General features: G+C 62.0%; 2 protein-coding genes across 26 annotated transcripts in view; one reads left to right on the top strand and one right to left on the bottom strand.

Annotated features, from left to right (window-relative positions):
• LOC107052159 overlaps window positions 1-4930 on the top strand; it is a 7853-nt gene extending 2923 nt beyond the window's left edge. For 3 of the 6 annotated variants that reach the window (XR_003077286.3, XR_005839124.2, XR_005839125.2), the window contains 3 exons: window positions 1209-1337; window positions 2052-3672; window positions 4402-4930. Coding sequence is in view for 2 of the 6 variants with exons in the window: in XM_015279187.3 (XP_015134673.2) it covers window positions 1209-1337; window positions 3523-3672; window positions 4402-4412 (290 nt within the window). In the remaining 4 variants the exon portion in view is untranslated. Of the gene's footprint in view, window positions 1-1208; window positions 3673-4401 lie in introns of all 6 variants that reach the window. The other 3 variants (XM_015279187.3, XM_015279188.4, XR_001464413.4) reach the window with 2 other exon arrangements.
• FAM65A (family with sequence similarity 65 member A) lies at window positions 3140-26670 on the bottom strand. Of its 20 annotated transcripts, XM_015279174.4 has the most exons (24): window positions 14905-16580; window positions 14663-14789; window positions 12589-12741; window positions 12397-12475; window positions 12141-12164; window positions 11846-11899; window positions 11498-11650; window positions 11352-11415; window positions 11234-11277; window positions 10727-10852; window positions 10343-10491; window positions 9990-10119; window positions 9676-9816; window positions 8262-9074; window positions 7387-7526; window positions 7087-7261; window positions 6731-6866; window positions 6495-6656; window positions 6249-6407; window positions 5754-5950; window positions 5589-5672; window positions 5081-5171; window positions 4836-4900; window positions 3140-4100 (listed from the first exon to the last, which is right to left on the bottom strand). In XM_015279174.4, exons 1-23 carry the CDS (start codon window positions 15446-15448, stop codon window positions 4878-4880), a joined length of 3768 nt encoding a protein of 1255 aa, XP_015134660.2. In that variant the 5' UTR covers window positions 15449-16580; the 3' UTR covers window positions 3140-4100; window positions 4836-4877. The 20 variants fall into 20 exon arrangements, with proteins under 20 accessions (XP_015134660.2, XP_040501931.1, XP_015134667.2 ...); XM_040645997.2 differs by lacking the exons at window positions 4836-4900; window positions 14905-16580 and adding an exon at window positions 26560-26579 and having other exon boundaries at window positions 12589-12738; XM_015279181.3 differs by lacking the exons at window positions 4836-4900; window positions 14905-16580 and adding an exon at window positions 26560-26578.

Here is a 26670-nt window from a genome sequence, read left to right as displayed (position 1 = left end):
AGCCACCTTGCCCATGAGCAGAAATGTGGGAGCTAGAGCCAGGGAGCCCCTGGCTGCCTTGATGAGCTCCCAGCTCAGCTTAACCCCTCATTTCCTGCTGTTTATAACTCTCTTCTCTGATCACCCTCGGACTGTACGAGGCTGCAGAAATCTTTTCTTTAAGAAGGAAAGCAAACATTAATTTTGGTTTAAATTTAGTTTTGGACACTGCCTGGAGCACTCTTTGGTCTCTGTATGAAGTGAAGCCCTAGCTGTCACCTCAGAGGTGGTCCCTGGAGAACAAGTCGGTGGTGTGTGTACCCTGCAGTCCTACACTGAACAGTCAGTGACCCTGAGGATGCTGTTGTTTTGCTACAGCTAAATGCAGAGCACTTTGCCTTCTGAATCTTTTATAAGTGCCCTAAAATGTGTGTGTAGTGAATGCTTTGGAAACACAGTTTCATACCAGCCTTGGCTAAGGTGAGAGGTCCAAATCTGAGCCTGCTCAAGCAAGAGAATGTCCAACTACTGTGACCTCCTAAGTGTGACCAGGCATCAAAATCAGGGTCATTTCTTAGACAGGAGGGACGATCAGAGCATGTGATGCCTCAGAGAGGCAGTGTCTCCTTGGGGTCACCGAATCTGGTGTCCTGAGCAGCTGCCCCAGCCCTGATGCTCTCCAAGGGGAGGATGCGTGGCTGGTTGTTTTTTGCCGGTACAAAAAGGCTGTGCACTCGCTTATTTACAAAGAAAACAGCAGTAAATGGGGTAAAGGAAAATCTTCCCAGAGCACATGGGTAATGTAACCATGACACAGACACCTTCCCACGGACTGCGGCTCCAACAAAAAAGCAAGTGGCTGCAACAGTCATTGGTGCTGCTGAGCACACACGCACATCCGTGAGAGGGAGAGATGTTTGAAGTGCTGACACAGATTGGGCTGACAAACGTGGTGCTGGAGCACTGTCTCCTTTGAAACAGCAAACATGCTGCTGCACAGTGCAGCATCCATCTGTGTGTGCAAAGAGTGGCACCCAGGGAGCTGATCCATGGAGCAGCACAATTCCTGCATAAGGGCTGGAGCACACACAAAGTCCTGGAGGGAAAAGTTCAGTCCTCCCTTTCCCATCACCAATGGATCCTTGGTGATGCTATTGCAAACTCATTCAGAACAAGGGGCTGGGCAATACATTCCTAAATTGACTCATATATATATATTTATTCTCTAGATGATGTTAAAGCCACACAGATGAGGTTATTCCTAGGAGTTCCAGGAGCAGAGTCATTTCGTCCCGACGTGCAGCACCCTGCCTGCCCTGACAGAAGGTTGCTTTCCTGCTCCAATCTCTGCAGCCAAGGTACAGCTTATCCTGGAAGATGGTATTCTACTGCAGGGATGGGGCCAGGCTTTGGCAGAGCAAGGAGAACACCCGCATAGGCTGCTGGAGCGCTGAGCTGTTCGTACTTCCAGGGCTTAGCTGGGGGAAAAAGAAACAACACCAAACAGAAGTCTGGGCCACTTATTACCTGCAGGGTGTTTCTGTCCACAGCTGTTACCCAACAGCTGCGTGTGCCAGCCAAGACCCGTATTCTCACTCCTGCTGCCTGCAGCTGGGAGCATGATACAGAGCTATGGGAGAAATACTGTGCTTTTGGCCTGCGGCTTGTGCAACCCCCAAGCAGGTGGAATAATGCTAAGCTAGCACTGATGGGGCAGAGCATCTCCTGCTTGTACCTTTCCTGCAGTTCTGTCTGCAGATAAAGCCATATCCAAAAGTGGTTGCTCTGAAGGCAGCACCCTGACAGGTGTCAGGCTTGCTGAGGTGTTGCTGCGTCTGCTTGGTGCTACTGTGTCCCAGGTACCCAGCACAGACCTGGGAGGCAGAGAGCTGACCAGAACTGCCCTGAGCCACCTCCTGGCCTTGCAGGCTTATGGTACCAAAGCACACCCCAGCATGAGAGATGCCTGGGTGCTCCTGCTGCTGACGTGGTGCTTCCCAGCTAGTTACAGGAAGCAGATGTCCCATTTGGGGCACCCTGTGCACCATGGCATGCTTTCATCCCTTTTGCAGGCTCTTACGATGCACCTCCACTAGCAGCCCCCTACCAAAACAGAACAACCCAAGAGCCTGAGCTCCCTGGGACATCTGGGTCCCCTGCAAGTGCACAGTGGGCAGGCAGAGCCAGCAGGATAAGAACATGAAGTCTGAGGCAGCCTGACAAAGGACTGTTAGTAAGGACAGCGGTCCCGGAGGCTGCGAGCTGCTGGGCTTTGCTAAGAAACCCATCGAGATGGTGCTGGCCCCAGGGGTCCTTGCTTCTGCTGGCTGTTGGGGCATTTTGCTGCTTTAACCTACTCCTCTCTCAGAACTGTGAGGGCTGCTAAGATGATTAAGAGCTTGGAGCACCTGCCATATAAAAAAAAAGAGCCTGGGAGAATGGAGGCTTGGAGCGGTTCTTATCCATGTCTCTCAACACTTGGTGGTGGGTAAAGAAGAGAGACCAGTTCTCCTTAGTGATGCCCAGTGACAGAATGAGAGCCATACTGATAGCAAAATACAGGAGTTCCATTTAAACTAAAGAAATGCTTTTTCTGTGAGGCTGGCTGAATACTGGAACAGGTGGCACAGAAGTGTTCTGTCATCTCCATCTTTGGAAACGGTCCTGGGCAGCCTGCTTGAACTAACTCACGTTGAGCAGGGGGGGGGAATGGAAGGCCATGTTCAGAGGTCCCTTCCCAACTCAATTCCACAATTCCTTGATGCGTTGTGGCTTGGTATCGCTGTGATGAGACATACATGGTCCTACCATTCTGACTTCCAGCCATTGCCTCCCTTCTCTGGGGCAGGTCAGGGCTTCCCTGTGCTGAGCACAGCTCAGCTGTGACCCTGCTCTGCGCAATGCATTGTGGCGCCTTAGCGAGGCTTCCCATGCCCTGCAGCCCAGGTTTGGCAGCATCATGGTAACTCTCACACAGCTCAGGGACAGTGAAAACTCCTTCTGCTGCTAAAAGAGATAGCTGCTGTACTGCTGGTAAAAGCAGAAGGTTGATCCTCACCTGAGAAACACCCACCCAGCTTTCAGTCCAGGGAGACACCCCCAGGCCAGAGCTCCCTGCCCCTTGGCACAGGGGCTGAACACCCACGCAGCAACACCGACGCTCATTAAAGGTTTACTTTTATTTCTGGTTTAAAATCAAAATTAGTCATTCTCTGTAATTACATTATATATAGATTTATAGAGACATTATAGAAAAGAATTTGTCGCTTTTTTTCTGCAAAAAAAAAAAAAAAAAGAAATCTGTAAATAAAAAATAAAATAAACAACAAGGAAAGGAAAAGGTGGCAGTGTCCGTCTGTCCGTCCCTCTGTCGCTCCTCCTGCCCCTGCCCTCCACAGCACTCCCCCGCAGAGGGGAAGGGCTCTGGGCTGGGGCTGTGCCTCACTGCGCCCCACCGCCGGGGAGGGACAGGAGCATGCGGAGCTGGAAAGAAGAAATGCCAGCAGAATATATTAATATATCTCATATCTCATTTTATTTAAGTCCTGCGGACTTCCAGGTGGCAAAAGGGCAGCGGTTCCCTCCCAGCCCAGGCGACTTCTGGAAAGAAACAGCATCGCTTCCAAAGTGTGGGTCCTTCCAGGAAAGGGCACGCGGCCCGAGCAGCAGGAAGGCAAGAGGCGGAGGAATCCGGTGCGTCTCCCTGCCGCTCCCATCCCAGCAGCTGTAGCACGAAGGGTGGCTTCCCTGTGTGTTTTCAATAGCAGTCGAAGGGTGGGGTGTGCAGCGAGCCCCTCCTCGCCCAGGGGTGGGTGCGTGCGTGGCACCCCGCATGGCTGGTGCTGGGGGCAGGGGAAGCGGTGCTCCGTAAGGCAGTGTGCGGCCGCGGCGAGCTGCCGGCGGGGGTGATGCTGCAGTGCTGCTGTGAGCAGGGCCGTTGGCTGGGCCCAGTCTTTGCGAGCCCACGTGCAGCTCAGCAGTGCCTTTGTCCTCAAGGGGTAGCGGGTGGCTCTGTGTGGCTTCTCAGAAAGCTGTGCTGGCCATGCTGGCTGGTGCAAAGATCCGCGGGAGGCTGTCCAGGGTCTCCTCCAGTCGCCGGTGCGCTGATTTGCCATCTTCCCCTGTAAGCACGTGCCACAGTCAGCGAAGCCAAGGGCAGCAGCTCTGTTCCCTGCCCATCCCTAGCCACCTTCCCTGGCCTTGCAACAGAAATGATACTAATGCCTGACAGAGCCGAGCCAGCGTGGTACAGCCACAGAGCCCTGTGGCACAGCTGGCTGGGGAGGTGGGGGAGCACCCGAAGAACCATGGAGATGAGGCACTGGAGGTGTGGGCAGTGGGCATGGTAGGGCTGGACTTTGGGATCTGAGAGGTTTTTTTTTCCTAACCTTAATGGTTCTATGATTCTTGTGTTCTCCATAGCACACCCTTGAACAGATCCCATCTCCAAAAGCCGGCAGAGCTCCCAGTCCAGGAGCTGGGGCAAGTGGGCGAGGCCCAGGGCTGTGCCAGGTGCAGCATGCCAACCAGCTGTGCACTTCTGCATGCACCTACATGGGGACCCCAAGAGCTTCCCAGCACCCCCGCGTACACACAGGGATGCACACTCCATGCTGAGAGATCTCTGCCCAGCAGCCCTGCACACAGATCTGCACGCAGCAGCCATCCCCAGCAGAGCTGGTGACGTGGGACACAGGACACGTGGCACCTATGTGCGCAGGCATTGCCGCGGGGCTACGAACAACCAAGACACACAGACTCCAAAAAGTGACGTGGCTGACAGGCTCTAAGACAGAGACATTTGTGAGCAAAGCAGGAGTGGGGCTGAGGGACGAGGACAGCTCACATGTCCCAACCTGTGCAGCAGCTGCCGCGGTCTGGAGGCCTAGAAACCCAACTCAGATGGTTCTCTCAGTGCCATCTAGCAAATAATAAATAACACCCACGCTTAGGGCTGTGCCCGCAGGAATCCTCGCTGCCCACCACCGCTCTCACCCCACACAGCTGGGGCACCGTAAGCCGGAGCATGGGGCAGGCAGGGATCAGCCCAGGCCCCTATCTCCCTTGGGCAGTGTGCCATGGGGTGATGCAGGACACTCACCACACAGCATCAGGCTCTGCTTGGCTGCCTCCCGCACAGGCTCCTTGTCGGTTTGGCACAGGTAAACCAGCTGCTCGATGCTCTCCTTGGCCTGCAGGACAGGGAAGAGGGCTGAGTGTGGTTGGTGCCAGCCACGTGGATGTGACCCACTGGGGAAGGCAGCAAGGTTCCTGCAGCCCTGCGGTAGGTTGCAGGCAGGGCAGACCCCCAAGCCCCCATCGGAGCTCAACCTCCAGACCAGCCCTGGGCAGAAAAAGTCACGGAATCATAGAATCACAGAATGGCTTGGGTTGGGAGGGACCTGCAAGATCATCCAGTTACAACCCTAAAGTCCCTTGGCTGTGTCCCCTTTCCCTTCCTACTGTGCCCCAGCACATTTGGGGCACCCCTAGGAGCTGAAGGCTGCACAGAGACAGCAGCAGGCAGCATCAGTTCCTCTCCACCCACCCCACAGCCAGCTCAGCCTGGAAGCAGATACCCCATGTGCTCCTTCGTGCACCCATCTCACCTTGAGGCAGCCCAGCGCCACGCAGCCGGCCACGCGTGTCTGCACCTCCTCATCCTCCAGCTGTCCCAGGAAGCACACGAGGGCCTGGGGCAGAGCGAGGGCTCAGTGCCACCACTTCAAGTAGCGACCCAGAGCCCACCTCCCCCCCTCCTGCCCACAGCGTACCCGTTGGCGGAAGCGGGGGTTTTCCGCCAGGCTGCGGAGCTGTGCCGACACGGCGCTCACCACCTTGCTGTTTCCTTCCACGAGCAGCAAACTGAGCGCCTTCAGCCCTTCCTTCTTCAGGCGGCCCTCGGGCACACGCTTCAGTGCCCGCAGCACCACGTCCTGGTCGTCTGAGTTGAGGTTCTGCGCCAGCAGCACTGTGGGGACAGCCCGGTGAGCTGAGCATCTGTGGGGAGCTCAGCCTCCAGCCACAGCAGTCAGAGGGATCCCACAATAGGATGCTGGGGGCGCTGCCCCGCTGCTGGGGTACCTGAGCTGGAGACCTGCAGAAAGCAAGGTCCAAAGGGTGCCCCAGGATGGGAGTGTAGGAAGGGGCTGAGCACCAGCAATGGGGCAGGGTGGGTGAGCCTTTGGGTGGGCGAGCCTTTGGGTGATACCCCACAGTGCTGTACACCCTACAGCCTCCAGCTCAGGGCACGGCAGAAGGGCACCCACCTTCCTCTGCCAGCTCCATCACGTAGGTGTCGAGCACCAGGGCACCGAGGGCCTCGAAGTGGCTCCAGTACTGGAAGATGGTGACCTGCTCACCCTGGGTGCCACCGGGTCGCCGTGGCAGCCGCCGGTTCAGCACATCTTCCACCAGCTTCACACATACTGTGGGAAAATAACGGGGTCAGGGCATGCAGCACCTCGTAGGGTCGGAGATTCCCTTCTTGCACGCCCACACCTGCACACCCTCACCTGCATCAGCCAGTCCTGGGTGCCGCTCACTGATGGGTGCTGCGTACTGCGCACTGAGCACCTGCAGGAACCGCTCCACGGGGCAGGTGTAGATGTTGGGCAGCTCCACGCAGTGGTCCCAAAGGGGCAGCACCCCTTCTTTCCGTGTTGAGAACTGCACCACTGCGGGGACAGGCGGTGTCAAGCTGCACATCCAGCTGGCACATCCCTCCCGTGCAGCCCCTTGCTGCCCTTACCTCCGGCAGCAGAGCCCGCTGCTTCCGACCGCTCCTCCATCAGTTGGCACACGATCTCCAGCACCTGCGCCTCCCGCAGCAGCCTGTCCAGGGCGAACATCTCCCGGCACCTCAGAGGCCCAAAGGTGCCCAGGTTCTGTGAGGCACAGGTATGCCAGTGACCTTAAGGACAGCACAGCGCCCAGACCCCAACACAGCCACAGCAAGGCATCTCGGAGGGTCTTAGGGGGGCCAGAAACTGCGAGGAGCCATGGCCAGCCCCAGGATGTGTCCCACTATTGCATCCCACTCCCTGCAGGGAGCCTTGGCCAACCCCACCACGTGTCCCCGCATCGTGTCCCAGTCCCCAGTCTCACCAGCAGCAGGTGGTTGCAGTTGTGGAGGTGAAGCACCAGGGCCTTATCCAGGAACTCATTGCCGGTGCTCATGGGGTCCGCGCTGCCCTCAGAGCCGCTGCACGTTCCAGTGTCATCCGCTCCCACCTCACCAGCGCTGGCAGCCCTGCTTCCACGCCGTGCTCTGCTGGCCCTCCTGCAAACCAGCAAGAGCTGGATCAGCACAGGGCACCCGAACCCAGCCCTTCCTTTCCCACCAGAGCTCAGCACCCCAAGCCCAGCTGCCCTGTGCCTCTTCCCATGAGACACCGTTCCGCACACCTCTCATCCTGCAGAGCCTCTTCCTCGGAGCCCTCCGAGTCCTCCATGTCGGAGGTGTTGAGGAAGCTGAAGCTCTCCAGGGCGTGCTCCACTGTGAGGCTGATGCTGGAGGCCCGGCTGAGGAACACACCCTGCTTGTGCTGCGGAGGAGAGAACGGTCAGATCTCAGCAAGCCACTCTAAGGGGCCTCACTACCCTCATCCCTGAGCAATGTCATCAAGGACGGCCCCACCACTACAGCCACTGTCATGAGGGATATCCCCAGCACTGTTGTAGCAATTGGACAGAGCAGTATGATGGTCAGTCCTTAAATGGGGTCTAAGCGAGGTGCAGCCAGGCTCCACTCCTTCCTATCGCACAGCTGAAATGCCTCCACCTGTGCTCCCTGGGCTGACCAGGTCCTTTCCCAGGCGCTCAATCAGTGGTTCAGGCCGTGACTCAACAGTTCCCATACAACTGTTGTCATTGGACGGTGCCAGCATGGATGGGCCCACCACCCTTGTACTCTGGGCAGTACCATCCAGATGGCCCCACCACCCTCATCCCGGGTCACTGCCATCAGGGATGGTCCCACCAACATTGTCCCTTGAGCAGTGCCATCAGGGATGCTCCCAGCACCCTCATCCCTGCCATAAGGGATGGCCCCACCACTTTTGTCACTGGTCACTGCCACCAGGGATGCCCCCACCACGCTCATCCCTGGTCACTACTATCAGGCATGGCCGCACCACCTTAGTCACTGCCACCAGGGATGCTCCCTTCACCCTCATAGCTGAGCAGTGCCATCAGGGATGGCCCCGCCACCCTTGTGCCCTGGGCAGTGCCATCGTTCTTGCCACTGTTCTCTGCTCTGGACTCCCTCCGGGCCCCCTCACCAGCAGGATCTCCTCCAGGTGTTTGAGCTCCCGTTCCAGGGGCTGCAGCTCTGGGAACTGTCCCCGATAGTCATCCAGGGCCGAGGCCAGGAGGCTGATGGCCTCCTCCAGCCCCGAGTCCACGGCCTTCACCCGTGGGACCGCTGGTGGGCTGGTGGCCAGGTGTGGGGCTGGGACGTGCCCCTCCTCTGCAGGGGCCTGTGCCAACACCACGGCCGGCGTGGGGGCTTCACTTCCACAAACGTCCTGCGCTGCTGCATGGCTTGCCGCTGCCTCAGCCTCTACCTCACAGGTTGCAGCCCATGCCACCATGGCACGTGGCTTGGCCTCAGGGCCACTGTCCTTCCCTGCCCAGGTCTCTGGCACCGAATTCGAGGCACCAGGGAGGGAGTCATCGTCCAGCTTGCCCACATCGTGTTCCTCCAGGCTGGGAGAGGGCTCCCATGGGCTTTCCGTAGCCTTGGCCTCCATGCTCGCATCCACACTGGCTTCACTGATGTGGCTGAGAGTCCGGGTGTAGGGCACGTGCCCGTTGGCCACCGCATCCTTCCTGCGGCCGTCCTGCTCTTCTGGGGGCCCAGGCAGATCCGTCCCAGCGGGGATGCCACCGCCAGCCCCTGTCTCCTCCTGCTGCTGTGAGAAGGAGATCTCGATGGCGGGGGCCGAGGCCTGCACCTCGGGCTGCACGATGGGCTTGTGGGCGGCGTGGCGGGTGCTGCTGGACAGCTGGGGGCTGGAGGAGTCATCCGACGACTCAGAGGAGATGGACCAAGCTGTGCCGTTCTCCAGCTCCTCCTGACGCCGCAGCATGTTCTAGGGAAGGGACAACGACATGTCAGGAGGCACTGAAGCTGCTGCGATCTTTGGGGCAGGAATGGGCTCTGCTTGGTGCGCTGCCGCCCCTTCCAGCTGGGGGGACCCAGCCATGGTGCCGGTGGCTCTACCAGCACGGGGAGATGGGGTCCACAGCGGCAAGAGAGCAACAGCCCCACCACCAGCCTGCAGAGGGCAGCAGCAGTGTCACATCAACGTCACACCGATGTCACACCGCCACCACGTTGTACCCCCGTCACCAACGCTGGGCACAACACCGCACCGGCGGCCACATCGGTGTGACAGCAGTGTCACCCCAGCATCACACCGTTGCCATCCCGATGTCACACCGGTGTCACCCCATCACGCAACCAATGCCACACCAGCACCACACCGATGTCAAGCGGGAGTCACGCCAGCACCCTGCCACATTAGCACCGCGTTGGCCATCACGCCACCACCATGGCACAGCATGGCCAGCAGCGCAGGGACAAGGCCAGGTCTTCTACTCGCTGGTGAGCAGGAGTGGAGCAGCTACACTACAGCAGGATGGCCACGCCGCTGGGCTACGCTACGGGCCGGCTCCAGCCATCGCACTTACGCGGCCCGGCTGCGGCCATCTCCCGAGCTCGACCGAGGAGACGTCGCTGCAAGAGCAGCTCCGAGACAGCTTCTCCAAGAGTGTCTCCCGAAAGATGTCCAACAAGGACCAACCGTGCTTGTCGGCTGCCCGCACTGGGCTCTTGGGCGGAGAGAAGAGGAGCTGTGAGGGCAGGAGGGCCAGCACCGGGAGCCGTGGCCGGATGGATGGAGCTGTGCCACCCACTGGGACTTCCCCTGGCACGCTCAACTCAACAAAGCAAAGCCCACCATGGGCACTTCAACCCAACCGTGGCCGCCCAGCTCCATACTTACATAGAAGGCCTGCTCCCGCAGGGACGGCGTATCGGGTGGGCTCTGGTTATAGGTGGAGAAGCGTTTGTTCACTGTGGAGGCCTTGTTGACGGTGCTGGCTGCCGAGGGCTGGTCATCCTTGTCGAAGGGGCTGCAGGGGAGAGCGGGGAGGTGAGGGAAGCATCCTAAGCCAGAAGGTCCCAACACTGCAGCGAGCTAGAGGGTGTCGGACAGCACTTCGAGGTGCTCTTCAGCCCAACTCTGGCTTTCCAGAACTGAAGGCTGATTTTGGGATAGGTGAAAGCTCGGGATAGGCCAGTTGTTGGTCCCCATTCCCGTTACACTCTACTGGCAAATCCCGCTGAGATACTCACTTCCAGGTCACCTCCAGGCTGAGTTTGAGGGTACCCAGGTCGTTGATATCCACCGCCACAACCTGGGGGAGAGCTGCAAAGAGGTCCTTGGTCTCACAGGACACGTTGCCCACCACCACGTGGTTGGCAAGGCTCTTTAACTCCGTCACCTGGGGAAGGAGGAGGAGAGGATGAGACAAAAGCCATCGTCAGTCAGGCTGCTGCCAGGATGCCATCACCATGGGACAGTACCCTCTTTCCCAGCAAAGGGTGGGTTTGAGTGAGGTCCAATTCCCTCACCGCCTTGTGTGTCCCCAGCACAGCTAATGCAGCTCCTGCCAGGAAAGAGCCCGCTGGCCCGCAGCGTCCCTATCCCACTTGTGCTCTGGCTGCAGGGCTCCCTACCTTGATGGAGAGGAACTCGGTGATGAGAGGCAAGAAAACCATCTCCTCGCTGTCCCACACCTGCTTGCTGTTCACCTCGATGCGCCCCCGCAGCTTCCACCGCTGCCGCCCGTACTTCATGAAGATCTGGGGGAAAAGCAGAGGCATGGAACGGGCTGCCCAGAGAGTTGGTGCTCAGACAGCCAAGGTCAGGCTGCACAGTGCTCTGAGCACTGATGGAGCTGTGGGTGTCCCTGCTTATTGCAGGGAGTGGGACCAGTTGGCCTTTAAGGGTCCCTTCCAACTCAAACCATTCTATGATTCCATCATTCATGGGGCTGGGAGTTTTCTCTGCAACCCCGGGCCACCCACCACAGGTCCCCAGCATACGTTCCTGCTTGACACCAGCACAGCACCCAAGGACAAGGCCCACCCAAGGACAAGGCCCACCCGTGTCCCTCAGGCTCAGCATGGACCGCAGGAGGGAGGAGGACAGATCCCCATCCATACACCCAAGGCTCCACCAACCTCATACTGATCACCAGCGCAGAGCCGGGCGAAACCTGCCAGCCCTGCAAGAGAAGGCAGAGGGATGATAGGACACGGCAGGCTAGTGCCGCTCCAGGGCTGGGATGGGATGCGTTACCTTTCATCCGGACATGGAACTCTCCCAGCTGGCTCTCCAGCTCGCTCTCCAGCAGGCACATGTTCTGTGGGCAAGGGACGGAGCACCCATCACTCACAGCCCATAGGGTCAACACCTCGCAGCCCACCTAGCGCCGCATGCCTCACCTCCGTGTACTCCTTGTAGCCCTTGCTGGCCTCAGCCAGGCTCTCACGTGCCTCTCGGCTGCCCGGCGAGCCCGTGCTGTAGGCTTTGACCATATTGTGGGCCCCATCGCGGAGCCGCCGTTGGATGCAGTAGGCTTCATACAGCTCGTCGATCTGCAAGGACAGGCCAGGGGCGCGGTGAGGGGCAGGGGGACAAGTGGCAACAGGGGTCGTGGCTTCTCGAGGCGGTCTCCCCGTGCTCAGGGCACTGCAGGTTTGGCTTGGCAACACCAGAGCCTGGGAGCCAGGTGGTCCCAGTGCTGAGTAGAGGCCAGAAACCCACAGAAGTGCCCGACCCCCAGCTCCTACCTTGCTGGCATGAAACTCCAGGCGACGCAGGAAGCGCTCGATTGACTTCACTTGCTGGAAAAGCAGAGATGGTGTGAGAGGCTCCCTGAGAGGGGCTGCGGGCCAGGATATGGCCCTGCCCCACGCTCCTGCGGTGGGATAGGATGTGTCCCAAGAAGCAGGCTGCAAGCCACCGCCAGTATCTGCTTTGTCCTCTGCCACCCTGAGTGCAGAGTCCCAACCCCGGCTGCGCAGGGGAAGGTGGGTGTGGAGGGGATGTGGCGAGGCAAGGGGATGGGGCACCGCTCCTGCTTACCTTATCCAGATCGTAGAGAAAGCCCTGGAGGAGAGAGGAGAGGGATAAGATGCAGCACAAAGCCAGCTCTGCTCACCCAGGGAGCACCCACCACCCACAGCATGGCAGGACAGGACCCGTGCAGCCCTACACCACGGACTGTCCCCCGATGTCTCCGTAGGACATAGCTGGACCGTGAGCTGCCCCAACCATGGCCAGAACCCCGAGCATCTGCACAAAGCACCTCTCCCTACAGATGCTTCCCAGCACCACTCACCAGGCGCGAATTCCTCTTGGACTCACGGATCTGGGTGCTGAGCTTCTCCAGTTCCAACTGGTGGACCTCCAGGTAGGCCCTGAGGACAGCAGCACCGCAGGCTCAGACGGGGACCTCAGCCCACCCCACCCAGCCCCACGGACACCCCTGGGGGCACCCCGATCCCAACCCCCTGGCAGCCCCAGCACTTACGTCAGGCCCTTCTTGAGCGCTTCGTACACCTCATCCAGGCGGTTGGGCTGAGGCACCTTGGGTGGGGGGGATTTGTGGGACATTGAGAACATCCTACTGACCCTGGAGCCAGTCTTGCGGGAGACGGTGGGCGTGAAGGGCGAGAGGTTCCTGCTGAGAGAAGCGAGTGAAGCGGACGTGGCCACGGTGAGCCCACGGCACCGGGGTCCTCCCGGGCGCCCGGCTCACAACAGGGAGCTCCAGAAAGGAGGCCAAGTCCCAAGAGCTCCGTCCCGACCTGCCTGCCTCTCCCACGGCTCCCCGGCACCCAGTCAAACCGGCCAGCAGGGCCGGGCGGGATGAGGCCGTGTGCGACTGCAGGGCTGGGAAATGCTGCCTGCCCCACGTGCCTGTGTCCCCTGGGTGCGTGTGGCTGCCCCAAAGTGGACACGGAAGAGAGGTTGCACAGAGAAGGTGTGAGTGTGCCGTCCCTGGAGATGCCCAAGGCCATGGATGGGACCCTGGGCAGCCTGAGCTGGGGAGGAGCACCCGTCCCACAGCAGGGGCTTGGAACTGGATGAGCTTTGAGGTCTCCTCCAACCTCAGGCATTCCATGATTTACGATGCTACGACAAGGCAAACCCGCTAAGCTCATGGTGGAGAGGAGCAGGGAGTCGACCCCATCTCAGAGGGTCCTGAGGTGCTGGCTGTGGGGATGCCTCCATGGGATCCTCAGCTCCTTTTAGGAGGAGCAAGGGCAAACTTGCACCTGCCAGAGCCAAGCTGCTCTCCTGGAGTGACCACGGCGGCATCTCCAGCCCAGAACATTCTCTAGAGAGTAACCACGCTCTGCTCCACCCCCAGTGCTTTGAGTGGCCATTGTGCATCTCTGAGGACAGGGAGGGACCTCTCAGGTGTCAGCACAGGAGCAACGTGGGGACACATGCCTGTCACCCCCCCATCAGCACAGCAACACAGAGCACGGATGTCACAGAGATACCTCCACAACCCAGGAGCGCCACGCATCCTAACACTACCCCTCCTGCCTTGTGCAATGCGAGCACAGCCCGGCCCCAGCAGCAATGCCTCAGGGGGAACAGCCCTTCCCTTCTGCCCTCCAACGTGGCCACGTCACTTAGTCCTGCCCTGGACCTCCCATCCTACGTGACTCCTCGGAGAGCGGCCAGAAGACTTCCCCGAAGCATCGGTACGGGAAAGTGGATGTCTTGGCCTCAACCCAAGCCAACGTGATGGGCGAGTGCTTGTTTTGCACACCCATCCCTTCCCCCCTCCTCATCCGCCAAGGCTCTGGGCACCACAAGGAAGAGCTGAGTGGGACTGGGGCGCTGCTCCCAGGCGTGGGGAAGCTTTATGTGGGCATGTGCCCGTGCCACGGAGGTGCCCACTGGGAGGTGCTGCTGGAGCACGGCTCGCTGCCATCTACTTCTTGCTGGGACTGGGAGGTAAGGAGAACCGAGAAGGGCTCCGAAGCACCAAAATGGCAACGTCCAAACCTACAGCACGTCTGTGTCTCAAGAACCACCCAAGGAGCTGGGAAAGGAGCAGAGGAAGGCGCAGGGTGGTTCTCCTTGATGTAAGTTTGGCACGGGAGGAGGGAGGATGTGATGGGTGCCACCAAGTCGCCAGCAGCGGAGAGGATGAGCAAGGATGAGGCCGCTTGCTGATCCTCACAGCAGAGCTCATGGGCAGCCAAAAAACCCTTCCAGCACCACGTTTAGGATGGCCCAGAGGAAGCCCTGACTCACACCGGCACTGAGGGAGAAACCCGCAGCCATGGGACGTCGAGGGGCCGAGACACAAAGCTTCAAAATCACATTTGTTCCTCCACCGCAGCCGTTGAATGTGCCGGGGTGGTCACAGGGCAGCCTGAGGGACCTCCTGAGGACCACCCCGCCGTGCCTGCCCTGGGACAGGGACAACCACGTGTCGGGGTGACACGGGATGGGCTCAGCAGCCCCAGTGCCGCATCTCTGGGTACCACCGACGTCCCCATGGGGAGAAGGGACGGCGCCCCGGGTAACACCACCGTGCCCAGCCCCCAGCACGGCGCACAGCACCAGCACCCATCTCCTACCTGAAGGGCCGCTCTGCGGTCGAGTTCACCCCGGCGAACGACTGGCTCCTATTGATCTTGGCCACGAGGACTCGGCGCTGCGGCCGCGCAGACAGCGACATCGTTGAGTGCGACCTGGAGGGCCTCCCTGCGGGGACACAACGCAGCGGGGTCACCTCCAGCAAGGCATGGGGCTGCCGCTGAGCAGCCCCCGGGTGCGTCACCACGCGGCCCGTGGGAAGAGGCTGAAGCCCGATGCCCACCACGGCTCCTCCAGGACGTGGCCATGGCAAAGCCCCCGGAGCCCTGCTTGTCCCCACACGTGTCCCGCTGTCCCCCCGCCACCCGCTGCAGGCACAGCAGTGGTGTGGGGCAGGACTCTGCTGCCCAGCCCTGTGAGCAGGACGGAAACCCGCAGACAACAAAGCACTTAGGAAAGTCCCCGGCCTTTGCCAGGAGCTCCACTGTCAGGAAGGGAAAGGCAGAGCTATTCCCAGCGCTCTGAGAAGTCCCCTTGGCCACGGCAGGAGCCCTGAGTATGCTGCCTGTCCTCATGGCAACGGCATCCACATGATCCACGTGTCCCGTGCAAGGTAGAGCCAAGCCCTGAGCGCCAAAGCCCTGACCCAGCTGCCACCTGGAGAGCACGGCCACATCTGCAGCCACCGCTGGACGCAGAAGCGGAGGGTCTGTGGCTCCTCCTGGCGTAACCAACCCGGGGTTGGGGTCCCCAGGGTGACACGGAGCCCTGAGCCCATCCCAGCCGTCCCCACGTAGCACGCACCTGCCCAGCCGACACAAAGCCATGCCTCAGCCTCCTCGGCACCGTGCTATGCCCCGCGTCCTCAGCACCTGGGGACGCTGCACCAAGGCCACCAGGAGCCAGCAGCTGCCACCGCCGAGGGCTCCGTGCAAATGGGGCCGGGATGCAGCAGGTCCACGTCCCACACTCAGTGCTCGGTCCGAGCCGAGCAGCTCCGTGGGTCTCGGTGTTGCCTCGGTCCCTTCAGTCACCAGGACAACGCTGCCCCAATTAAGCTCATTAGGAGGAGCTGTAATCCCTGCAGGGCCCGGGCAGATTACCCTCTGCAGGGCGCTTTAATCTGCTCCCCACTGAGCGAGCGGGGCCTGTGGCACGGGTGGGCTGAAAGAAAGCGCCCAGCAGCCCCACAGCAGCGCTTGGCACACATGGAGCCCATCCTTTCCAATCCCAAGGGCGTGGGGGGTGCTCCAGGAGAGGCCCTCAGCAGTAGGGAGCACAGAGGTGAAAGATGCTGAGGTTGTCAGCAGGGAGCAGTGGCAGGATGGAGTGATGCTCAGTGCATCCCCAAATCCCTCAGGGGGTCCCTCACACTGGGACATGCATCTGACCTCGAGCACCAGGACCACGACGAGCACTGCCGGCAGTGATGGCATGGCACGGCCAGCTCCGTATCCTCACGCTCCATGCTGAGGACTGTGGCCTCATCCCAACCCAAAGCACTGTGACACTGCAGTTATCAGCTCCAGCCTGGTGTTGCCATGTCCCCAGCCCCGGGGCCAGGAGCTCACTGAGGAGGGCAATGCCCCATGAAGCCCATCGTGTTGCAGGGCTGCTTGGGCTGCTCGAGCCTGGCACACATGGGCACTGAGTGGCAGCAGGGTCTGTTCCTGGCACGCTCTGCTGGTGGAAGAGAAGCCCCAGCATGGTGCATTCCTGACATTACCGAGATAAGGAGTACCTGGTACGCCACAGCGCCGAGCCTGGGGCACGCTTGGAAGGGATAGTGGCCACAGCTCCTCACCCGTGGGGCTCTGAAGCCCCTCACCGTGGGGCAGCCGGCACCGGGTGGGTGACCCACACGTCCGTGTCCCTGCCACCCGCTGAGCCCACGCCACGTCCATCCTGCTCCTTGTGGGTGGCAGTCCCACGGGTCCCCGCGCAGCCTCGTGTCCCTGCCCAAAGCTCCAGCCCCACAGCCCCACAGAGCCACGGCCCCTGCCCCTAATTACAGTGCTAACGAAGCCGCCTTCCGACAAAGCCGTGCGCCTCACCGCCCTTCGATCGTGGAGCGCCCGCAGCTCTCCCAGTCCTACAGCCTGTCCGTCTGCCCGTCCATCCCCATCGCTCCGTCCAGGTGCTGCAGGCAGTGCAGTGGGGACCCCCCGGCCCTCCCGTGGGCTCTCTGACCCGGGCGCCTGTCGTGTCCCCGTGCCCGGTGCTCCGCAGATGATTCCAATCCCAGGAATGCTGCTAGCAGCTTCCTTCAGCGCGCACGGAGGGGGCAGTCCGACCGGCTGGGTTGGTCCCGGCTGGTTTCTGTTCCTGACACTCAGACAGCAGCCTCAGGTGGCTCTTTCGGGTTTATCAACACGGCGGGAGGCTGAGACGCCCCAAGAACCCCAACCCAAACCGGCTCCTTGCGAGCCCCCAGCCCGGCTGCTGCACCCGGATGCATCGCACCCAACGTCAACCAAGCAACGCCCTCTGGGCATCCCCCGGCACCGCGGGGTGCAGCTGGGAGAACTCGCCCTTGTTAGGAGGGTAAACCATGAGGGAGAACCTTTGGAGCCTGCAAACGCAGGCGCTTGGCACCATTCCCTCCTCCCGAGCCGCTGTGTCCTTGTTTGCACAGCTGCGTCCCCGCTGCACGCCCCGGCCCCCCGCCAGCCCCTTTCCGGCCCAGGACAGCGCTTGGCCGTGTTCAATCCTCCTTCCTGCCCCGGTTCAGAGATGGGGGCATCCGGGGATCAATGGAGGGCCTGGGAGCCACCTCTCCCCTGACCTCCTTCGCATTACGGCCCCTTCCCCGCCACCCCCCACCCGCCGCACACAGGGGATGGGGGTTCGGGGCGGGGTGAGTCAGGAACTGTGAACATCGCAGCTCTCTCCAGCTGGGGAGAAGCCAAAGCCATTCGTGCTCGGGGTCACGGAGCCGTGGACCCCATGCCGGGTGCCGGGACCCCGTGCTGGGCGATGGCAACCGTGGTGCCGGTGCCGCCCTCCCAGCTATGGAGCCGGCTCCTTGCACCGAGGTGGGAGGGCGGCAGGAAAGGGAAGGAGCTGCTCATGGGAAGAATTGGAGGAAGCGCTTATTTACCCCTTGGAGCGTCCCCAAGGAAGGGCAGGGCCGGGCTGGACACACAGTGGGACGGGGACGGAGCGCCTCGCAGCACGTCCCGGGGCACCCGGTGGATCCCGGAGGGGAGATGCCAGCCCCGAGGTGGCACCCAGGGAGGTGGCCGCCTTAAAGGGTGGTTCGAGCACGACCTGTTTTCTAGGGCATCTCCTGGGATGTGGCCGTGGAGGCGCCGCACCCAGCGGGATGGGTCCCCTGGAGGAGGACAGGGCCTCGGAGTGGGGGCGCCCACCGCGATCCCCATCCATTCGGGTGGGGGGGGGCCGTAGCTCCTCTCTGTATCCCCTGGGTAGGGATGCGGCACCCCCTTCCCCAGCGCCTCTGGGTCGTGGTGGGGGTGGCAGAACCTCACGAAGGTCCCGGGTGCCACCTTCTCCCCCAGGATGCTCATTCCCAGGCAGCTCAGCCCCAAACCCTGTGGACAGGGAGCCCTAGGACTCCCCTGTTCTGTGCAGGCTGGGCAGCTGGCCATCGCTAGACCCCCAGATACCCATCACAGCCCCACACCTCTGCTGGCCAACACTATACCCCTAAATACCCATCACAGCCCCACATCTCTGCCACGGCGCCACAGTGCCACATTAACAGCCATCCCTCGGGTGACAGACCCCCTCCCCCGTGCCCCTGGCTCTCTTCCCCTAGGGCACGGAGGGTGAAATCCCTCACCCCAAAAAACACTCCCCAAAAGACCAACCACGGCGCCCCACAATCCTCAGGGTTCCCTTACCCCCCACCTCACCACCCGGGCTTCCCCAGATTAAGAACACCAGCCAAGCAATGGGGGGCACACGCGTCTCCAGCACCGCATTGCTGAGCCCACCAAGGGGGATTCTGCCACGGGGAGCAGAGCACCCCACAGCCCCACAACCCAAGCCCCAAACCACGTCCCTCTCATCCTGCTCTGGCCGTGTTTTGCTGGCGGGGTGCCTCCCTACGGTGACTTTCTGGCTATGGGATCCCCGCTGGGCTCGGTACCTCTCTGCTTGTCGTTCATGGCGGGGCGCAGCGGGGAGCGGAGGGGCCCAGCGGGCTCTCATGCTGCAGGGCCGGCGGGGGGGGCTCCGTGCTGGCTGTCCCCTCCCACGCTTCCCCTGCCCACGGGCTGAAGGCACTGCCCACCGCGTGCCTCAAGGGCCGGGGAAGGGAGGACGTCCGTCCATCCGTCCATTTGTCCGTCCCCTGCGCAGGGAAGGGGCCCCTTTGATAAGCACGGCACAACCGGACAGAGCTCACGTCGCTGCTGCTCTCTCCTCTCCCAGCTTAGTTTGGTTTAGTTACGAACCCCGCCTGGGGTTTGCTGTGGGCATCCCACTGGGCATGCAGAGGATTTGCCAGCCCTGAGCCTCCCAGGCTGTGCCGCGGAGAAGCCGCCTTCAGCTGTGGCTCTGTGCAGGGCGCTGCAAGGCTGCCGGGTGCCATTCCCACGTGGGAACCCAAGGGCACGGCGGTGGCACCGGGAACAGCGCCGTGTTCCTCGCACACCATAGGAATTTGGCATTAAAACCAGTGGGGCGTGAGGGCAGCCCACGTGTTTCCACATCCCCGAGGGGCTGGACGAGGTACAAGGACGGGGAAAAGCCCTCAGCAGAGCAATTCCCAGCCGATAAGGGCAGTGCGAACCCACGTCCCTGCGGGGCCGTGGGACCCCGGGGCCCATCTGCGGCACAGATGTGAACTTCGGGTCCTGCCCTTTGCCTGACCACAGCCGTGGCTCCCAAGGAGGAGGCTGCAGCGGCACGGCCCCATCCCGGCTGGGAAGGGCTGCCGTCAGCGCCGCAGGAAGAGACGCCTCCCTCCCGGCTCCCTTCCTGTTTGCTGCTGCTTTTAGAGGGAGGTCAGGCAAGGTTCAGGATGAAGAGCACCAGGGCAGAGCCTCGGAGGGCTGTTACAACCCCCGGATGCCATCGCTGCGCCGCAAGGAGGCGGCCCTGGGCAGCATCAACCCCGGCACCAACCTGGGGGCAACACCCTGGTGCTCAGTGCACCACGGCAGGGAGCTGGCAGCAGGAGTGCCGTGTCACCCCCCGCCCCGGTGACACCAGCAGGGAGCGGAGCCGGCTGCCCAGCACGGAGACGTCGCCCTTCTCCTTCATCCCAACGGAGCTGCTGAGCTCCCATTGCTGGCACTGCGATGCCAGCATCCCGCTGGCAGCCGCCCCACGCTGGTGCCCGGCACACGCCCAGGCAGCGCGCCTGCAGCCGTGGCCCATGCCAGCTCATTTGTCCTCATTAAAGCTTAACGAGGGCTGCCCGGTGGTGGGCAGCGAGGGCACTGCGCAACGGGAGGCTGCCAAAAGGCTCCGAGGGATGTGGGGATGGCATCCCATCTGTGTGGTGTCCCATCCCATCAATGCGGTGTCCCCATCCCATCTCTGTGACGTCCCCATCCCATCTCTGTGGTGTCCCATCCCATCTATGTGGCGTCCCCATCCCACATGGGTGATGTCCCATCCCATCTACGTGGTATCCCCATCTCATCTATGTGGTGTCCCCATCCCATCAATGAGGTGTCCCCATCCCATCTCTATGGTGTCCCCATCCCATCTCTGTGGTGTCCCCATCCTATCTCTGTGGTGTCCCATCCCATCTACGTGGTGTCCCCATCCCATCTCTGTGGTGTCCCATCCCATCTATGTGGCATCCCCATCCCACATGGGTGATGTCCCATCCCATTTATGTGGTGTCCCCATCCCATCTACGTGGTGTCCCCATCCCATCTACGTGGTGTCCCCATCCCATCTCGGTGGTGTCCCCATCCTATCTCTGTGGTGTCCCATCCCATCTACATGGTATCCCCATCTCATCTATGTGGTGTCCCCATCCCATCTCTGTGGTGTCCCCATCCCACATGGGTGCCGTCCCCATCATCTGCTTGGTCTGAGCCTCCCGCAGCCCAACCACTGCATCCCAGTGTGGATGGACTGGGAGCAGCTGGAGGCAGCGCCGAGCACTGCCGCTGTCCCCGCGCCGCTGTCCCCAGCACCACTACGAGGTGCCATAGAGGCCACCTCCGAGGCCACCATCTCCGTGGCCACCTGCCCCCAGTGAGACAGAGGTGACCGGGGAGCCATTTCAGGCCGTCCCCCCCGGCAGCCCCAGGCAAGGGGGGCCCACGGCACGCAAGGAGACGGCACGGGGGGCAGCCGGGATGGGGCGGGAGGTGACAGCGCGGGTGCCCGAGTCGTCCCCGTCGGGTTGGGCCGCAGCCCTCTCGTCACTTCCTTGCGCCGTCCCCACGCGGGGCAGAAATAGCACAGATATAAGCGGCGGCCCTATAAATAGCCCTAAGAGCGGGGCCTGGGGCCGGGCGGTGGGAGCGGCCCTACAGCCCCGCAAAGCAGAGGCCCCGCAGCCCCGCAGCGGTGACGCGGCCCCAAACACGGACCCAAACCCACAGCCGCTGGGGGGGGGTCGCAGCTCCGCCCTACGTGAGGGTCTCTGCGGGGCTCCCCCCGCAAGGAGCCCGGAGCCGCGTCCCCCCCCCCCCCCCCGGCCCCGCCGTCCGCAGCTGCGGCACAGCCCCGCTCGGGTCACCGCGGCCACGACGAGCGGTGAATCCGCCCGCTCCGCCCGCGGTGCCATACATGGATCCAGACCGGGGCCGGGGCGCAGCGGAGCCCCACGGCGCGGCGGGGAAGGGGTTAAGGGCACTCTGCTTCCCAAAGGATTTCTTGGCAGGGCCGGGAGATAGGAGGATGGGGCCGGCAACAAAGCCAGATCTGTCTCATTAATTCCTCCGCGCATTCCTCCCTCCGCAGCCGGGAGGAGGACGGGGCGGCAGCCCCCGGCCGTGGCCGTCACCTCCCGTCCCCACGGGGCCGTCCGGCATCTCAGCCCCTCTGCCCGAGCTCCGCTCTCTCCGCGCTCACCGCGTCCCCGAGGCGGCCGCGGGGTCCCCCGCCCGCCGTCGCTCCGCTCTCCCGTCCGGGTAAGAGGATGGGGAGACCCAGCGCCGCCCCCAGCCGCACCCCGAAGGGCGACCCCGGCGCAGAGCCCCCCTCCGCTCCCCCCGCGGTGACAGCGCCCGCGGCCGGCGGCACTCACATGTCCCAGGAGAGGCGTGCGACGGGAGCGGGCCTGGCTGGGCGCATCGCCTTTGTTCCTCTCCCATGGACGGGGAGCAGGCAGGGACGGCTCAGAGGCGCTTGGCAGCGCCCACCCCGGCCGCTCTCCATGGAAACGCGAGAGCCATGTGATTTCGGCAGGAAACCACGGCACGGCCGGCGCCAATGGCGGATCCGGCAAGCGCCTCCCCTCCGGCCGTCCCTCGGGAGCCGCCGCCACCGACGGACACCGCCGTCGCCACCCGTAGGCACCGCCACCGCCGCCGCCGCCCCCGGGACGAGGGCGGGCGTCCCCGACGGCCCCCACCAGGCTGTCCCCAGCAGCGTTGGATGGGGCCCCCCCCGAGGCCGGGCCACCACCCGGCCCCGTGCTGGGCAACAGAAGGGAGGCGAAGGGGCACGGCTGAGGTTGGTCGGTGGTGGAGACCCGAAGGCCCCAACACGCAGCGCTGTGGCCGTCCCAGTGTGTGACACCCCGTGCCCCGTATGCTGTCCCCTCTGTAGCGGGAGGGAGGAGACTGCCCGTGCCCAATGCCAGGAATGGCGAGCGGGAGACCCTAACCCCAACCGACCCTAACCCTAGCCCCAATCCCAACCCTAACACTAACCCTAGCCAACCCGAACTAATCATAACCCTAACCCTGTCTCTATCTCCCGAAGCCCACTGCTCTCTTCCCTGTCCTAGATCACACTGAACTGACCCAGTTTTAAGTGGGACCAATGGCTTTCTGGCCCCAGAGAGACACCCGCGCTGCAAGGACAAGGCGGCACAGAGCTTCAGCGATACAAAAACCCTAATTAGCTGATGGCCACACCTCACAGCTAAGCAGAGCAGGGCAGTAGCAGTGCCAAGGACACCCTGCGAGGAGCCAGGTGTCCCAGCACTGTGGCTGGCCCTGTTATCTGCAAGGAGTGGTGGAGTGAACGTGGAGGAGGGGACAGCGGGTCCCTTGGGTGGCAGGGAGGAGGCAAACCGATGGGCAGACATGGAGAGAGCTGGATCAGTTAGCCCAGGGAAAGCCGTGGCCTCCATCCTACTTGGATGGCCACCATGCCTGATGCTGTCGTCAGATCACAGGTGTGACAGCACCCATAATGGGTCGTGCAGGGGCTGCGTCCCACCCACACCTTGTGTGCCTCCTCCTTGCCCACCTCTGAAAGCTCTCAAATGGCAGCCCGGTGCTCGATGGAGTGAGGCTACCTGGGGGAAGGCAGGAACTGTCCCCTGCTGACCTGCCCAGTGTGCTACTGTGGATGCTGAGTAGGTTGTATGGATGGTCAGTGGGATGGATGGATGGTCAGTGGGGTGTATGGATGGTCAGTGGGGTGTATGGACGGTTAGTGGGATGGATGGATGGTCAGTGGGATGGATGGATGGTCAATGGGGTGTATGGATGGTCAGTGGGATGGATGGATGGTCAGCGGGGTGTATGGATGGTCAGTGGGATGGATGGATGGTCAGTGGGGTGTATGGATGGTCAGTGGGATGGATGGATGGTCTGTGTGGGTGCATGCAGCTGCCCCCATGTCTCTAGGTTGTGAAGCAGCAGCTGGCCCAAGGCTGGATAACAGACAGCACAGCTGACCCCAGTGCAGGAGATCCCGAAGTCCAACCCCACCATGCCCACTGATCACATCCCTTGGTGCCACATCTCCACTGTTCTTGGACACCTCCAGGGATGGTGTCTCCCTCACTGCCCTGAGCAGCTGTGCCACCGCCTCACTGCTCTTCCGGAGAAGAAATTGTTTCCAATACCCAAACTGAACCTCCTCTGGAGCAACTCAGGGCCATCGCTCTCACCCTATTGCTGTTATCTGGGAGCAGAGGTTGACCTCCCCTCCCCACAACCTCCTGCCAGGGGCTGCAGAGCCGTGAGCTCTCCCCTGAGCTCCTCCACACTGACCCATCCCGTTCCCTCAGCTGCCCCCACAGCGCTGTGCTCAGACCCCTCACAGCTCCATTCCCTTCTCGGGATGCCCTGGATGTCAGGTCTTGAGCCACGTCCTCTCCCCTCTCAGCAGAGGGCTGGCTCCATGCCACGAGTCCAGAGCTTGGCTCCACGCCTCCCTCCATGTACACCCTGCAGCACTGCGTGCTCGGCATTCCTGCTCCGTGCTGGAGCGGTGCAGGATGGAGCCTCCGGTCCCCAAAACCTCACAGCCACGATTTCACCCTCTGTGCCCCTCAGCACGGTGCCACGCGCCGCTGCAGCTTTCCTGGGTCCCCCGGTTGCAAAGCAGAGGAGAAGGACCTGGGAAGGAGTTAACAGAGGACGGAGGTTGACTCAGCTGGAAACCTGGCCAGCTCAGCCCGGCTGCAAGCTGGCACCCAGGGCACGGCTCTGCAGCAGCGCTGCCCTCCCCTCTCCCAGCCCTCCTCTCTGCCCCATGAGGATGGCGAGAAGCGTCCCCAACCCTCGCGTGGGTTAAGGGGGTGGATGCAATGCTGGAAACGCACCGGGTCTGTGTTGTCAACCCCGTGCCGTAGGAAACATCTCACGCCCCGGAGTAATCACTCCAAAAGTATTTGTGATTCACAGGATTCCTGCAGCCCCTGCGGGCCTGTCCCACGCGGCAGGAAGGCTGAGGTCACGGCCCAGCTGCACGCGGCTCGGCGCGGGGTTGGCACCGATGGGTTCAACTCGTGGCATCAGGCAGACCCCGGGCACGGCCGAGGTGGCCCCCAGGGATGGGTCAGAGCTCTCCCCTTCAGCAAATAATCGCTGCCTTCCAGATGGAATAACAACAAAAGCACTGGGACAGGGGTCAAGGAAATGAGAAGGGGTGAGCGAGCTGCAGGGCGATAGGAAGCAGCTGTAACCGTCTCCTGTCCCTGCCGGAGTGACGCTCCGCCCGCAGCGAGGCACATAAAAATGCCATTTGGCATGGTTTGATGTGCACGAGAGCGTGCCATGGAGCAAGCAGGTTCCTTAGGGACCCCGGCATGCGGTGGGGGCAGGCATCGGTGGGGCGATGGTGGGGAGGACGCCAGCTAGCTCCTTCTGCTGGAGTCAGGGCAGAGCTGGCCACCTCACCTTGGCACACCAATGTGGGATGGTTCCTGCGTGTGGGAGATGTGGCTTTGTTTCCCCAGTGCCGTGAGCAGGGGGACAGGATGACTTGTGGCTCGGGGACCCGGCGTGTCGATGGAGTTGCAGGGGGTCCTTGCCCTGCACCCGGCCCGGGGACACGGAAGGTGCAGGAGCTCTCCAGGAAGCCCCCCCAGCCCCGCTTCCTTCCCCTCCACCCACACACACGTCACCACCGAGTGCTGAGAGCGGCACTGTGGGCACTGCCCAGTCCTGCCAGGTCCCAGCAAAGGACACCTCTGGGTTTGCAAGCGGTGGGGACAGAGGTTGGAGCCTGTAGGCATGCTCTGCCCTCCCACTGCCCCCTGCTTTTGCTCTAGCATCTGCTTCCCTACGTATTCCCCTCCTGCTTAGAAGAAGCCTTTGTTGCCTCGCTCTCCACCTCCCCAAGCAGGAGGAGAAGCCTCCAAGCACCTTCTTGGGTGCCCCCCTTCCGAGCCCCCCTCGCCGTGCCTGGGGCTGGGACACAACACCAGCTGGCACGTCGGAGCCGTTGGGAACAAGCGATGTTCCCGCATGGCATGCGGCCCCAACAGCGCTGGCTGCGCTTTAAAGAGTAACTTTATCCTGTAATAACAAACAGGAGGAGCCAAGCTCCTCCCCAGCACCGCTTCCTTGGCTCCAAGGAGGGGGACAGCGAAGAGAAAGCCGATCTGAGCTGCCAAAGCGTGCTGCTGGTGGGGCCAAGGATGCGGCAGGGGATGCTCAGTGGGAATGACCCCTCCAGCGTGGACCCTCCTGCTGCAGGGCTGAGCACGGCACGCCCCAGCTCTGGGCGACTGGATCTCCTCCGCCATCCCTACGGCCCCCAGCGCATGGATGGGACACCTCCAGGTGGAAGGTCGAACCTGCCGTGTGCCCAAGGCTAAGTGCGTCCCCCGTAAAGCCAATGGGACCTGCCCAAGTTTCTCCTGCAGGCACCAAAGGGTCCCACCCCACCCAGCACGCTGGGGACGCTGCTTCCCATGGAAACAGGGGAGTCCCCATCCCTGGAGGTGTCTGAGGACCGTGGAGATGTGGCGCTGAGGGATGTGGTCAGTGGGCAGGGTGGGGTGGTTTGAAAGGAAGCGCCGGGCAGGATCAGTCCAGATTACAGTGAGCAGAGACAGCAAGGAGGGAAGCACGGATACCTCCGAGGCGCAACAACCCCAGCATCCTCTGTCACTGTGGAGAAGTTCCAGGAAGGAACCCTTGGGGCACAGTGTGGCTGGGGAAGATGCTGGTCCCCAGGAGGGCAAAGGCAGCACCGAGCTCCCAGCACTCAGCAGCCATGGAGCCTCCTGCCCAGGCTGACAGGGCAGGGAGCAGCAGGGCAGGCAGCAGTGGGGCTTGGGGAGCTAACAATAACACAAAGGAGGGGATGCTGGTGGGGCTGGGGGGCCAGATAGCAGCCAGTAGCCCCAGCCCCACGGCTGCGGTGTAGAGGAGGAAGCCTTGGTGCGTTATCTGCTGGCCCCAGCGCTGCCTGGGCCGGGGTGTGCTTCCTGCCCAGCTGTGTTTCTCCCACAGCCAGCACCCTCCTCTGTGACAGGGCTGGAAGCAGTCGCTGGGACCGCAGTGTCATGGATGTCCCCGTGGTGACCACCCTGCTGCCCCGGCTCCCTGTCCCATGGGTAGTGCAGGAGAGGAGGGAGATGCGGACTCACTCAGGTCCCGTCTGAGGTCCCTCTGCTTATTCTGCTCCAGCGATGCTCCGGAGCTCCAACACCGGCCGTGTTGGCTGTCCGCGTCCTCTCCAGCTGGTTTCTGACCTGCCT

Source organism: Gallus gallus, chromosome 11, assembly GCF_016699485.2.
Source record: "Gallus gallus isolate bGalGal1 chromosome 11, bGalGal1.mat.broiler.GRCg7b, whole genome shotgun sequence".
Classification (NCBI taxonomy): domain Eukaryota; kingdom Metazoa; phylum Chordata; class Aves; order Galliformes; family Phasianidae; genus Gallus; species Gallus gallus.
The sequence above is the reverse complement of the archived record's forward strand: the minus strand, read 5'-3'. Positions and strand labels throughout refer to the sequence as shown.